We start from the raw sequence: 16,026 nt of genomic DNA, 5'->3' as shown, positions 1-16,026 counted from the left end.
AACACAGGCTGCATTCAATAGTGCCTCATAGTGCTATTGTTGCAGTATGTAACAGACAAAAAAAAAGGATCCTACTTAAAAAGTGCAACAGTTTAAGGTGCTGATGGCAAACAAAAGGTCAATAAATTCTCTTTTAATGGTCGTCACGGATGACTGAAGAGATGCCACCAATGCTGTTGCTTCGGCTTCTTTTGCACTCCACGAAAAATCTCCTTTTAGATCTTTAAAAAAACAGCCCAAAAGAAAAAAAGACCACCACACGCATCCGAAACACTGTAGGAACATGCAAAACAGTCAGATGGGCTGCTCTGCTGTCAAATCAAATTCTGTGTGCTTCTTCGCCCTTCGTGAATGGAGCTCAAAAGACGCTTTTCTTTTTTTTGCAGTCAGAAGGTAGTCCGGAGAAAATGAGCGTGCGGTTTTTAGAGAGCGTGCTGAGGTGTCAAGTGCTGTAGCCCACTGCTCATTGGATACACATGCTGGAAAGCACTAGTAAAGCTGCTGGCTGCGACAGACGGAGCAAGCTGAGGCAGGACGAGGGACATGTGAAGAAATAGGTTCAGGTTTAGGTGAACAGGTTGGGGTTTTTGGATGAACAGATTCATTTAGGTTCAGGTAGGACAGAATGGATTTCAGGTTGCTGGATGAATAGGTGTAGATTCAGGTTCAGGGTAAACATGATAAGGTTCAGGTTCAGAAGGATGATTAGGTGCTTGGCGACTGGCTCGCATGGAAGACAGCTTCACAGTTCCTTTTTATTTACCGAAGTTCTTGAGTTCTACAAGCGGCCGAAAGCGCCCATCCATCTGCTTCTCCTAGGCTTGGCCTCTATTCTGAGTAACCTCCTTCAAGACGTGTTGTCCATTCGCCGTTTGCTGAGCCGCAATCCATTGCATTTTGCTCTCTCTTCCCCCTTTCATTTAAAAAAGGAAGGCAAAATAACAAAAGGGAAAAACACAAAACACAATGCCATGAAGGACATGCATCAGAAAGCAAAAAAAAAAACCAGACAAAATTATCCATATCTCCCCAAAAAGATTTATACTTGTTCTATTTCATCACCCTTATGGTCCCACAAAAGAACAAAAAAAAACAAAAAAAAACAAAGAAAAATGAAAAATGTAAACGAATGGTGGTTGTAGCTGCTGTAAGGGTGACCCCTGCCACGGAAGGAGTGAGCACATTTCAGCACCCCTCCCTTAGCATCCCTCTTTGACCCCATGGACTCTGCTTGGCTCTGCCCCAGGTTAGGGCAGGATGGTGGTGATGAAGTCGTAGAATCTCTTCGAGTACTGTTCCGGGTTCACGGTGGAAATCTCCGCCCCAGCCTAAAAACAAAGCAAGGAAAATAAAGAGTGCTGCTACTGAAACTGTAGAAAAAACGTGCATATCTTGGCTCAGTTACTTATAAAAACATGAATACAGAGGTGGTTTACTATAAGGGACTTTAACATCCGGAGTTCTTCAAGAAGTTGAAAGCTTTTTAAAGTTGACATGAGAATGATGTCCCTATTTAAAAGTTTCACTGTCATTGCATGGTATGGACAAACAACATCTAAGTAATATTGTGAAGGCCGCTGCTAAAGATATATATATATATATATATATATATATATATACACACACATACATATATTTAGTTGAAATAATAATCACAATACTAGTATTCTGACCAAATAGCTACCAGGGTTGCATGATATGGAGGCTAACTACAATGTAAATAACTCATTGCATGTTACAATGGCAACATGAGGTGCAATAAAACAAAGATTACAATGGACAGTTAACATCATTTTTAACATCATATAAAGTCAATCAATATCTGCGTACTAATTATGCCTTTAATTTCATTAAACAGGTAATAAAGAGCACCGCTGCAACAAAACAGTTAAATTCTGTACTCACTATTCTACAAATTGTGAAATAAAACAATCTAAATGCAAATTTAATATTTGTGCAAATAGTAAGGTGGAAACACTCCTTGAACGTCTTCATCTTTAAAAATAAAATCAAGTAATTTCCAGTTTTACTGTAAAATTTACCCACAAATATTAAGACCACATAGTCCAAAAGGTTGATAAATAACAGACGAGTTAAAAGGATCAATTTGGCTAACACTTACTCCATGCTTGACTGTCTTGGCTGCGTGAGCTGCTTTCTTCTTGGCATCATAATGTTGCAGAATGTCGATCACAGCCATGAAGTAGACCTCCTTCCTTGGGGAGTCTTTAAGAGAACAGAAACAGACCAATCAGAATGCAGGAGTTTCATCTGAACAAAGACAAAGAGAGTCCGTAGTTTAGTAAATTAACTCAAAACAAGTTCTGTATTGTAGGCTTCTTCAACACTAGTGGCATGCTGTTGTAGGTAGTGAGTAAATTTCCAGCTATTCCTCATTCAGGTACACTTTCACCCCACGTGGAAAAAAGCCTCCCAAATGCAAAGCTTGGAGTTCAGTGATGCGTGGATTATATATAATTAAGGTGTAAGGAAGGGATTTTCCAGGTGTCAGTATAAATATATTGCCTTCTAGTGCTTTGGTGTACACCAGCCACTACAGGTCAATAGGAAGAACAGCTCATGTGTTTCATGTAAATGTAAATAAACGCTTATTTGTACTGATATTATAAGGGAAGCTGGGAGTCATTGTGAGGACATTATTAACTAATAATAATACAAGATGCTGCAATCAAACAGAAGTTGGGGAGCACTGTTTTAAAGGGGAATTCCATGGTTTTTTGAAATTTATGAATAATTACATCTTTAAGACATAAAAAAGTCATTCAGGATGGTTTCAAGTGAAATGTTCCATTCTTACTGAGAACTGTTCATAGTGGTCCTAACAGGATCCAAACATCTGAAGAGTTTAATGCCTCTAAAAGCTCCCTCACAGAAAGTTATTAAATGAAATGCTTTTGAATAAGTTGCCTGATGCCTGAGACACTGTGTTATGACAGTTTTGCGGTAAGCTTCTGGCTTAAGAAATGTATTTTAAAATACAGTTGTGGTGGAGGGGCACATGCAGGGCGTTGTAAGACAAAATAGTACCTAAAGAAAACTTATCTTCAGATTTACTACTATTTTACCATCATCAACATTCCATATAAAAACTTAGAAGACACATGTAGGTTCATCGGTGGTTTCAGATGGTAGATAAAATGGCTATATTTGTGTCGCAGACACCGTGAACTCTGGTTCCTATTACCAGCGCTGTGAAAGAAACCTGAGTGCACAAGTTTTTGTCTACAATGAACTATTTCACATCAAACCATTGTGAAAGACTTTGTTTCAATCTCAATAATTGAACTACACAGAGGTTTTGAAAAATCAGTGGAAGTTTTAGGCAATAGAATAAATAGATTAATACATGTTTACAGAAATGCATTTCTGCAGGGCCTAAAATTTGTGGAACACCATAAAAATGATCAAATACCACTAAAGTGACTTTGGAAAATGGTCATGTAAAAATGAATTCTGACTATTTTTGGTATACAAAGCCATACAAAACGTCACAGGCAGATTTCAAGGGGAAAAAATGAAACACAAAAAAATGCGCAATATGAGACCTTTGAAAACCACATGCTTTTCCTTTAACTGAAGCACTATTAACTAAGTATGTTTATTATTATATGACAAAAAAACAAACAAAATGAAAATGAAAAATGGTTAAAATGTCCAACTCTACTTGTGTCTCATTCTCATGTTAACATTAGGCTGTGGCTACTGCTATTACTGCTATTCTTATGTGGTTACTGTTATCACATGACCTATATTGCATTATGTTTTGTGTAGCTGCATTTTCCTCTTTTCCTCCAATGTCGTATCCAGCATCCAGCATAGATGTTATGGGATCAGTGCCATCTCCCAGCACCTGACACAGGATACGCTTTGCACTCACTTTCATGGCTCTTAATAGCGTAGACGTCGATGGTGGGATCAAAGTCTCCAGGCGACAGGGGCTTGGTGCTGTCCAGAGTGTTACTGGGGCTGTCTGGGGGGGTTCCCACAATCCCTCCATCACTCTCTCCTTCATCATCTCCTTCATTATCCTCACTCTCTACCTCTTCCTGCTCTGCCCGCTCCACATCGTGAATCCCCACCAACAGACTGTAGTCCATCAGCTTCAGCAGGGCCAGGAACTACAGAGATAAGGAGACAGGACATTATTAACCACACACACACACACAGAGTATAACTAGTAACTGATAGAGAATATGATAGATTTCATTTACTTCTACATCCTTCCTCAGCTTGTCAAGGAAAATCTTCTTGTTTTCCTCATCAATGTATATTTTCTGGCCGTCATTGATGAAGTCATTGTCTTTGTATGTGGGCAGCTCCTTGGCCTGAAGAAAAAAGATAAAGGAAAAACATTCACTGCAATGTCCATCTGTTCTCACTCATCTGAGAATTATTAACTAATTCGGCTTTTGCACCACAAAATGATACACTGTAAATGCAGAAGTAAAGAAACAGCAACATTCACTTTTCATTTTCTTGGTCCAAGTGCTTAAAACAAGACTGCAGTGCAATGAGAGCATGGAAGTAATTTTCTTAAAAACCAAATAAATTTAATCACACACAAAGTGTAAATGGTTTTGAGTGCAGCAAAGAAGAGTGTTTAAAGGATATCACAGTTTTTATTTTTTCTAAACAGAAGCTATTCTGATTTAAAAATACAAACCAATGAATCTTTTGCACCTCTTACTAAATATAACACATCAAATTTCTCCTGATACTCTCAACTATTTACGCAGTATCTCCTGAGCCCATAGAGGGAGCTCTGGAGTCATAAAAGAGAATGAGGCTCTGCTAAAGAATGAGACTTCCTTACTAAGGCACATTCAAGGGATATAATGAGCAAAGAAACACCAGAAGTAATGAACTCCTGATCTCAGCAAGATTGAAAATTAAGCATGCTATTTTGAATGCACAAATACTCTTTATAAAAGGTATGCAAAACAAATGCATCCTTGGTAGATTTAGATAATTTTCTTCTCCTGATTTCACTTCTAACGCGTTTCCAGGGTTGAAGTGTAGCTCTTTCTACCTTCTGCAGACAACTACAATCTTCTAAGGTTGTTTGAAGACCTAAAATAGAACAAGAGGCTGCAACAAAAATGAAGGTACAGTACAAAATACAGTATACTGTAAATTATTATTATTATTATTATTATTATTATTATTACTGATGTTTTTGTTGATATTGGCAACAGCGGTATTTGTACTACTATTATCCAACTACTATTTACTACTGATCCTGTGGGTAAATTTTGGGTATTATTGTATTATATACAGATTTTCTTTTCAATGAAACACTGATTACAAAATAAAAACTGTAAATATGTTTGTATGAATAAACGTACTAGAATCATCAATCTTCTAAGCTGCTTATCTTTCTGGGTCTCGGAGTGTACAGGAATCAGAATAACATTTTTCCATGTCCTTGGAAATTATGTGCAGGTTTTACTGGAGAAATCTATTAAAGATGAACATACTAGCTCTCCTCATAACTGAAACAAGAACAAGCTTATTTGTAGAGACATACAGAGCGGATGAAGAAATTAGGTCATTGATAGCTGAAGATGGCTACAGCTGTGCGGCAGAGCAGCCGGTGTCCTTGAGGAAAGGCCATGAGCAGACATGCCAAACTCCCATCAGATAACAGCATCACAACAGACAGCCATCAGAAGATGTCATATTAAGAGTATATTAAAAGGCCATTACTGTCATATTAGTGCTACTCAGAGGGCCTGGCTCTGATTGCACTGGTCATGAGTTAACCTGCTGCATTTCTATTAGGAAACTAGTCACTGATAGTCCAATGAAAACTAACACATAAATAAATAAATAAATAACAAAATTCAGCTTTTTTTTAAACAATGGTTGTAAACACTGGTTGCTATTACAATACCACGATTTTTCATTTGCAAGACTACGTAAGCGTTTCAGCTATATACAAATATTAATAACACTATTATTTACAAGCTTAACTTGTTTTTATGTTTTTCAGCATAAGAGATGTAATTTCCTCTGTAAAACTATACCACATATATATATATATATATATATATACACACACACACACACACACGGATGGCCTGAGCTGCTGCATGCCTAAGTTCAAAACTGCCATCTTTGTTAGTGTCAAGCCTATTTTGCTCTGCACTACAGCCTACTCCCCATTTCTAATTGAACCGCACCACAGTGAACTGAAGTGTTTATGACGGACAGAAGAAACCATAATTGCTGGCAAAAACGTGTCGGAAACAAAGACACAAGCTAGACTCAAATAACGTCTTTCACTCAAATATCGACCACTGAAATGACCAATGTGTCCTTCTACAAGATACAGCCATTACCTTTTGACTGTATCCCAATAAGGTTTATGCTTGTCTAGTGACCACAAAGCACTTCTCTGTGAATTTGTACACATCAGGGCATCTGAGCTACATGTCTCTCCTCCTCCTCTCATTAAAATATTTCTCACTACTCATCTGTTAGGTAAATATCAGACGAATCAGCAGTGTAATAACAACTAGACACTCTCTCAATCTAAAAGAAAGCCAATATAGGCAAGATAACCTAGCTAGTTACATGCAGTAGCTAGCTAACTTTTTCATAACTGCTGTATACTTTGGCAGGTGTCCATATATCTTTGCGCATTTCTCCCCATGTTTTATCTGCCTTGTTCTTTAGCACCTAGTGCAATGCACAACTAGGGCACAAACGAACAAAATGTTCACTAAAATAAATGTTTAAACAACAAGTTTGGAGACATTTATTACATCCTAAAGGCCAATTCACACTTGCATTTGCCAGTGAATTTTCATGAGCGAACACTGATTACTTTTATTGGAATTCACTGCAATGGGCAATTTTGCGTCACAGACTTCTGGGGCAAAGAAATTTTATGTGCAAGCTCTGACATGAAAATTCTGCTCTACCAATAGTGCTACTGCTCTGGCTGTGACAAACTCTGAAGGAGTGGGCCTTCATAGCATAAACCTCCAAAACAGAGGAAACGCTAATGTAAACAGAGTTAAAGCACAAACTTATAAAACATTTTTTCATACTGGCTTATAATAAACACATGGAAGAGAGAACGCATATCAAGCAGTTAGTCAACTGTATTTGTACCTTTATTTCCAGGGTCTTAATGTTTGTTTTAGATAAGTTAGCTAGCTTGCTCAATGCGATGTTACCTCCACGGCTAACCACAGCTGTACACAAGTCACCTCACAGCCGGCTTCCACACCAATCACCTACACTTTTACCTACAGACCAGTTGTTGTATTGGGACATAATTATGTTCTCTTTTGTGTTTTTACTGTTTGTGATAGGAGAGCCTAATAGCCAGCCTAATAACTGTAATGTTCGCTTCCTGGCTAACCACAGCTGCACACAATTCACCCCAGTTATCTGTTTTTTGGTACAGTGCACAAGTGTACTTGTAAGAGTATTAGAAATGTTTAACATTTTATAGCTCCTAATATTTCTTTCAGGATTAATGAAGTTACTGTCAATGTATGGTGATTTATTTTTAAAAATGTGACTATGCAAATGTAATATCTGCAGGTCAGATCAACAGTATCAGCTCCTACACAAACAAAATCACAGCCTTTTTGTGTTGCACAAAATCTCTATAAAGCTTCTACAGTCTGCATCCACACAGCCAGACGCAGCTATTACAGGCACAACTTCAGACTCGTCTGAAAAACGCTGCGGCCTCTCTGCTACTCATCAAACGCGCGCCAGTTGACAAGCAGCTTAAATGACAGCCATCAGAGTGAATTCTCCTGCGGTGGCTGAAGAACAGAGCCTAATCCTCCTCGTGCCGCTGCTCTGACAGTGACGGTTCAAACGAGTGCCAAGCAGAAACAGCCACGTCCAAAGCCGCCTTTGGCAGCTGCTGTGAAAAACGGCAGTACGAGACATATGGCAGGTGAGAACAAATGCAGGACCTGTCAGAAACCAGGTGGAAACTGCTCAGGGAATGGAAAAAAACAAGGATAAAAGGAAAACATGGCAACTCAAGACTTCCAAATGAAGAGACCTAAACCAAATGGCTACAAATCTACTACGTACTAGTGCTGGCAAGGATCGTTATATTAGCCCTCTGAACTCTGAAAACATAGTGATAAAGATCAAATGTTAAATAAAAAAAGGAAAAGACTTTAGTTTACAAATTATTAAATAAGAACAATAAAACATGGAAGTTAAGTAGTTACGAGAGTAAGAAACTAATGTGTAGGCCCTTTTAAGGGCCTTCAGGGCTTAATAATCAAGTATTTTAATCATTTTAGACAGTTAATCAGGTAATTAGTTTTTTAAAAGATGTTTTAAAAAACTTTCTGTAATTTCTGTAGTTCCTTATGAACCACAGAGAGCCTTTAAAATAAAGACATAAAAAAACAAACAAACTGCATTTTCACTCACTGAGTTAGGACAAATACATGCAAATAAAAGAAAGCAGAAATGTATTTATTGAAGGAAAATCATGTGCCTTACAAAAACAAAAAAAAAGGTTCTACATTCTGACTGGTGCTATACCATGTTTAGAAGGCAATGCTGAGTTATGTCTGTTTATTTGAGCTCAAGCTGTCTGCCATCAGTTCAAAGCAACTAAATATCGACAGCCAGGAAGCAAGATTGCTAATCAGTCAGTCTGGTAACTTTGGAACAAAAAGAGTTGCATACAGTAAATACAAAAAATACAAACTGTTGATGATTGTTCTAGGTCTGTGGGACAATATGCGAAATTAAAAAAAAAAAAAAATCAGAAAACAGTGATTTGTAATCAAGATGCTTTATCAATTTCATTGTTTTTTTGAATATATACTCATTGTCTTTTTTCATTGATGCATGCAATATGTTCCAGGTGATGCAATCATGTTTCAGTATAAAGGAGCAACCAGGAGGGGCCTTGTCCTTTATGAGGATGGGTTGAGACTCACCACTTTGCCAAAAAATGTACTCACAGTCAGTGACTCATCTAGGAGCTCTGGAAGAGAAGAGCAGGGGTGGTGAACTGCAGTCCTATAGGGCCAGCACAGTTTGAGGACTTTTCTGCTCTGAACACACCCACTAAATCTGGCAATAAGGTCCTTAGTTGAATCAGATGTGTTTGAGTAGAAAAATCACCACATTATGCTGGACTCTGGCCCTCCAGGACTGGAGTTCGCCACCACTGGTCTGGAGTGTTTTTTTTCACAAGATTAGTCACACTGTAAATCAAAGCATGACTGGTTGGATCCTAATTATGTTCGTAGTTAATCTAACATGTCAACCCTGCAGTTCAGCTCCTGAAGTCCTAACCAATGAGAGAGCTTGGTCAGCTGTGTCTTCCTAAATACCACAGAGAAAAAAATTGATTGAATAATTTCCACTGGGCAGTTCAAGAATTGAATCCTTTTGTTTCCAACCAAAACTTGATGTATTACTGCAATACCTGCACAGTTTAAATACAATCAAGAAGATTAAAATGTAAATAAAAATAACACATGTACTACACAGAAATCATCAGCCCTCCTCTGAAGGCCTGGAAAGCCCTTAAGTTTCCTCTCTGGTATATAAACATGTTCTGGCCACAAATTCTTAATTTTGACCACAAGACTCATTTGCTTGGTTGCTTGAGTGACCAGAGCAAATTTTTATATCTATACATGCCTGCAATGTGCAAAACATAAACAACACAATAAACAATGTGGTAATTTGAAGCTGAACAGAGTCCATTTGTGCACATTTGTGAGTCTGTGTTTGTAAGAGAGTGCATTTTTCCTCTGATTGGCCTTGAGTAACAGTTATCACAGCACTGAAGGCTCTACACAGCTCTAAGAGAAGCTAAGGATAGGACAGGGATTAGACGGAGTCTGTGTGTGAGTGGGAGAATGACAGGATTAAAATAGGAGTCTGCTGACCTCATACCAACTCTAACCACCTGTGGCCTAAACCATTACACAACCTGCTAAGTTACAGCAGTGGCGCAAAGGGGGTAAAATGGCAACCCTATTCAGACCAATAGCTCAAACTATTAGAGAATTCTTTGTAATAAATCATGTAACCTTGCACTTTTCTAAGCATGTCATTGAACATTAAACAACTGTATGGATCACAAAAAAGGCACAAAAAATAAAAAAAATCTAAAAATATTTAGACCAATTACAAAGAGCCTGTAAACAACAACCAGCATATAGTAACTTCAAAAACTGTACTGCAACAATTAGCTGACTGAATGTCAGGCTATTATGCCATTATCTTATTTTATTAATTTATTTTTACCAATTGGCTATTTGCTAAATAATGACTCACTCAGCAATCGCAACCATCTTTAAGCACCACCTCCTCAGTGAGGAGAAAAACTCTCAGAATGAACTTACAGTGAGAACGGTGATGGCAGTAAATGTGTCAGAATTATTAGAGTAAGAAATAGTGGAAAGCGGTTACTGAGAAATGTATAATGCCTCACTCATGTTATGCTAATCACCTGGAGGGTGAAGCTGTTTTTAAAAAAAAAAAGTTTTGTATTTCACTCTCTGGAAGACCACACTGGTGTTTTTGCTAAAACTTTAATATCACAACATTTTAATACTAACATTTTAGCATCTTGCCTTTAATACTAACATTTTAGCATCTTGCCTTTAATACTAATATTTTAGCATCATGCCTAATGATTTTTTTATTTTTATTTCTATATAGGCCTATGAAAACAAATACATTTAGATTAGATATTTAGTGTATAACCCTACAAAAACAAATACATGCATAATTAATTCTAGAATATGCTCATTATGGAGGTTTGTTGTGACAGTAGCCATTACTGCTTTACACATTTAAGACAAAACTCTCACGTTAAGAATAGTAATCATGCTAATTCAGACATATGCTAACCTTATTACCTGGATAGAGGAGCTATTTTTGTTTTGTTCCTGGATTAAACTCCACACTAGTGCATTTGCTAACACTTTCATACCAGAACACTTTAATATGATGTTAAACGATATGTAATAGCAAACGTTACAGAACAAACAGTTTTCTAGCAACAGTGGATGGTAGGACTTGTTGGAATGTTGCAAACTTTTGGCAAGTTGAATAAAAGTTGAATAAAAAAATCATTGCACAGTTTTGTAAATGTTGCAATACTGATTTGCTGACGAATTTTGTTAGTTTCAACTTGGCCGCAAACCACTGTGATGCATATCGTGAAAATGACTTCAGGTATCCCAATGTTATATCTCATTATTACATCATTATATATTATATTAGGCTATAAAAATCACTGAAATGAAGAGTTTTTTTCCACTAAAAACATCTTTAGTTATTATCTAAGACGCATGCATCCTGTTTATCTACACCTAGAAGCATAATTCACCTTAACAGTAGGTCCTGGCAGCTTGAAATGTGTCAAAAACTCCTCGCATAGCACAAACGTGTGAAGCAATCTCATGAAACCATCTGGTGACTTGTTCCACCACCACCATGTTATCTGAGCACAGGAGAATATGCCAGCCTCACATCAGAAGCTTCTGCATATCCAGATTTTTTGACCCCAAACATGTTTGAGTCCCAGATAACTCCTGCACGATACGGACAGAATTGTGATTATATTGCTATCAACTGTGATGCACCTTCAAATACTTTAAAAATTATACTAGTGAATCAATAATATGACATGGTTAAAGATGAGTCTGCATTATTTTCACCAAAATTGACTTTTTGGATTGGACTACGTGAACAGTGATTCATCAAAACACCCACAGAAACTCATCCGGAGCTGTGATTGGTCAGGATGATGAATAAACAACACTGCTTGGTTAGAGAGCTCATTTACATATTGCAGCCTGCAATATCGGAATTGATAAACACAATAAACAAACAACATATTGCACGAACCTAACCTGCAAGACATCAGAATTTTAACAAATTGATAAAGAAAAGATTTTTACACATTGATAAAGAAAAGACATTGCTCACTAGGGTTGCATGATATGGGCACCAATGTGCTGCGTCATATCACAATGATGATATGAAAAGGGAAAGACATTCTCAAGAACATAAGCACTCCCTGAACAGCTTTTTCGACCCAGGCTGCAAAATTAATATCTATTTTTATTTTCTATTTAGGCCTATGAAAACAAATGAATATTTTTTGTGTGTAGGCCTACAAAATTAATAAGTATATATTTAATTCTATAAACAGGCTATTAGATAAGGATGTGTGTACTTTGTAATTGGCTTTGTAAGCTAGTTGTGAGATTTTTTTTTAGAATTACAACTTAATAACTTAGTAACTTTTAACTAATAACTAATATAACTAATTATAACTATTATAACTAATAACTAATATAAGTCTTTTGTTGCTCCTGCCTCAATTTTTCTGAAACGTGTTGCTGGCATCAACTTCAGAATGGGCATATATTTTTCAAAAAACAATAAAATTTCTCCGTTTAAACAGCTGATATGTTGCCTGTGTTGTCACGTGCTGGGCTTCTAACGCTATGTACCTGCTAATCTAATTCCATCACTATGAGGTAATTCGATCAGTTAGCCCTCAATGATTTACAATGCAGCCTCATCTGAGATCTACAAGCTCAGTTTAATAAGTGATTAATCATTCAAAAACTATAGCCCAGGTGTAATCAGTAATGTGACCAGTAAAAGCATAATAAAAAGCAAAAAAAGTGAAGACATTTTTTTAGCTCCTTGTAAATAACTCATCTTGACACCCTAAACACAATGGCATTTTAAAAGGAAGTTTGCCCAATCATTTGCGCCACTATTATTTCACAATAATGAATTGCAGGGCAGGAAACCACAAATTACTACAGCTTACTCACTGTCAAACAAACAACAGGTGCACTCCCAAGTGAAGCAAGACGACCCACAACTTGCCACACAGCTGCCATGATCAACACATAGCAACACCAGGAATCAAAGGCTGAATGTTTGGTCAACTCCTTTAGATTGCTGTAAAGGTACTGTTGAAGGTGGATTTTCACAATTTCTCCATAACTGAATGGTCCAGATGTAAACAAAGTAATTCAGAGTGGTTTGATGTGAAATAGTTCATTGTAGAGAAATTTACAGACTCTACTAAGCAAATACAGCCATTTAAAAAAAATAACATTTTCTTTGGATATATTTTGCCTTACAGTAGCCTGTATGTACCTCTCCACCATGAATCTGAAAATTACACTTTAGGCAGAAAAAAAAAATCTTAATAAATGTCCCAGGCATCAGGCAGTGTATTCATAACTATTTTTGTACTAATCTTCTGTGAAGAAGCTTTTAGAGGCAGACTCCTCAGACGTGGCTCTTATCACCACCAATTAGAACAATTCTGACTCAGTAAGTTTATCTAGAACAGTGCATTTCATATCAAATCACTCTCAAAGACTTTGTTTATCTTAACAACTTAATTATGCAGAAATTTAGAAACATTACTCTTCAAAACAAAGACAAACAAAAAAAAAAAATACTGGGACTTAACTAGTAAGTGTTTTAATCATAGTTAATAAGTTAATTACTTCAAATATTGACTTTTAAAATGGCAACTGCATCGTCATTTTCAGCAACCAGAACCAAATGCCTGACTGGCAGGCTTGGCAGCAATTTTTAAAAGTTAGTGTTGAGCACTGTTTAACAGCAATCCAAAATGACCACCCTTAAATATAGAACACCAAGCACGTAGCATGCAAATGATTTGTAGTCTATTTTAAAATAAGCATTACCTTCTCTTTGTCACTGGCCTCTCTAGCAACAGTAGATCCCTTAGGAGAAAAAGAAAAATGGAAAAAAGGACATGTCAGTATGGTGTCAGTTCATATTACAATCATCTGGCAATGGACCATGTAGCGACGCAGGAGGACGCTGTCTTACAGTTACTAACTTTACCTACCTTCAGGTCATACTTCTTGTACACAGACAAACGGTGACTGAAGACGTTGCGGGTAACGATCATGTAGGTTTCGTCTCCGTCGACAGTGATGCGGTACATACCCAGAAACTGAGGCAAAAGAGTGGTACCGTGACATTCCACAATAAACTGCAATAGAGAGACATGATGGAGGGAAAAATGCACGCATTAGAAAAAGAGCATTTCTAACTGGGGCACTAGGTCAGAGCTACTAAACACCTCAACTAAATATCTTCACTGACTGGGGTTCAACATTTGATCAAAACACTGATACTGTGAACGGTAAATTAAGCAGAAAGTACAAGTTAAAGAAACACCAAACTGCCTCACTTAGCATTCATATATCTTACCACAGAATGGCTAAAATATAAAATTAGATCAGTGCATGTAATGCAGTGGTTGTATAGCAGTATACTGATGCTCCTGGAACAAAATCTCATATCTCGAAAACTTGACAAGAGAAAGAAGAAGCACTGTTAACTTTTAACCCCTTAAATGGCCACATAAACGGAAAGAGCTCAAACTGCTCTGAAAGAGAAATGAGGTCTCTTGCATAACAGTGTCAAAGGGGAAAAAGTAAAATTAAAAAGTAAAAGTAAAATAAAATAAACAGAATGTCTTTATTTAAACTCACTCAAAAGTGAGTTTGATGGAAAAAGCTGTTCAGCAGCGAAAACCACATTTTTTTTTTTTTTTACACATTTTCATGCAAAACAGATCAAAAATAGACCAAGTTTTGTTCTGTCAGCATTGTTATATGTTTTTCAACTAGGCAGCAGCTCAGCTGTGATCTATCAAGTAAAAATCAAAACAGAAGCTCCCTAAAAAGTAGAGATTCACATCTGCCATTTACAATATTCAAAAGTTGTCTTGGAACACTCTCTGAATACAATTCTTATTTATTTATTACTTTCCCAAGCTAAAGTCATAATTTATTGTTTTGTATCCATCAGAAGTTTTAACAACCAGCAATAACAACCAGGTTTACTAACTGAATCTCAAAACTACCCCAGTCATTAACTGAAAACTTAAATAAGGCAAGTAAAAGTACTGAAACATTATTGGGACAAACATTAGTGTCTCTTTTATTTATGTAGGTCAGTAATTAGTATTTTATTTAGGTCAGCATTTTATTGCATATCCCTTCATTTGACAACTTGAAGTCTTAGTCATGGAGTGTATGAGTTTGTGCAACTGACATTTTGTAACGAAGAGAGATCTTGATTCAGATCATATTTGAAAATTCAACTTCATATTCCAGTTTTCTAAAGCTATGCCTTACAGAATGTTGATGAAATGGAGTGTGTTAGATGGTGGCTTTCCAGGTGCAGCGTTGGAGATTTCTGGTTTAAACATGTGCATTTGGATTAGTGTCCCAACATTTATTTTGAAGTAACAAGGGGAGTTAGTTCCAAGTTTTCTAGTTTGCCATCGTGTAGTTGGACACAAAGCATTGACTGATAAGTTGTAAAATAGCTGAAATTGTTGAGACTGCTTTTCAGCACTGTATACCTGAGCCTGTTTACACCTGGCCGTCTCATGCATCTTGAATATCAGGATTATTTCTGAGTACTTTATTATGAACTCTTAACTAATACTGGGTAGGGCCTCCCTTTGCTCTTAAAACAGTCTCAATTCTTTATGGAATGGATTCCACAAGATGTTGGAAATATTCCTTTGAGATTGGCCCAGGTCGATATGACTGCATCATGCAATTCCTGCAGATTTTTCAGGTGCACTTTTATGCTGCAAATCTCCCGTCCTACCACATCCCAAAGGTGTTCTATTGGATTCAGATAAGGTGACTGGGAAGGCCGCTGAAGAACATCCAACTCATTGTCATGCTCATGAAACCAATTTGAGACAACTTTTGCATTGTGACGCAGTGCGTTAGCATTTTGGAAGTAGCCATTAGAAGTTAGGTAAATTGTGGCCATGAAGAGATGCACATGGTCATAAACAATACTCAAATAGGCTGTAGCACTGAAATGATGAGTACAGGTGTAAACACTATCAAGACACATTTAAAACAGATTTGAATCTGATCGATTAAACAAAGCACTTCAGGAGGTGGAGATGCATTTCTACCAGATTTTAAATAAGTCTAGAAG

General features: G+C 37.0%; 1 protein-coding gene across 1 annotated transcript in view; it reads right to left on the bottom strand.

Moving 5' to 3' along the window:
- Window positions 1–1,082: 1,082 nt before the first annotated feature.
- Window positions 1,083–16,026, bottom strand: part of pip4k2aa (phosphatidylinositol-5-phosphate 4-kinase, type II, alpha a) — a 48,823-nt gene continuing 33,879 nt past the window's right edge. Inside the window, exons 5-10 of the mRNA XM_036558538.1 lie at window positions 13,898–14,044; window positions 13,731–13,769; window positions 4,233–4,346; window positions 3,899–4,139; window positions 2,123–2,226; window positions 1,083–1,328 (exon numbers count right to left, since the gene is read on the bottom strand). Coding sequence (XP_036414431.1) covers window positions 1,248–1,328; window positions 2,123–2,226; window positions 3,899–4,139; window positions 4,233–4,346; window positions 13,731–13,769; window positions 13,898–14,044 — 726 coding nt within the window. The 3' untranslated portion in view covers window positions 1,083–1,247. The remainder of the gene's footprint in view (window positions 1,329–2,122; window positions 2,227–3,898; window positions 4,140–4,232; window positions 4,347–13,730; window positions 13,770–13,897; window positions 14,045–16,026) is intronic.

This window comes from Colossoma macropomum, unplaced genomic scaffold (assembly GCF_904425465.1).
Source record: "Colossoma macropomum unplaced genomic scaffold, Colossoma_macropomum, whole genome shotgun sequence".
Lineage (NCBI taxonomy): Eukaryota > Metazoa > Chordata > Actinopteri > Characiformes > Serrasalmidae > Colossoma > Colossoma macropomum.
This window is presented reverse-complemented; position numbering and strand designations above follow the sequence as displayed.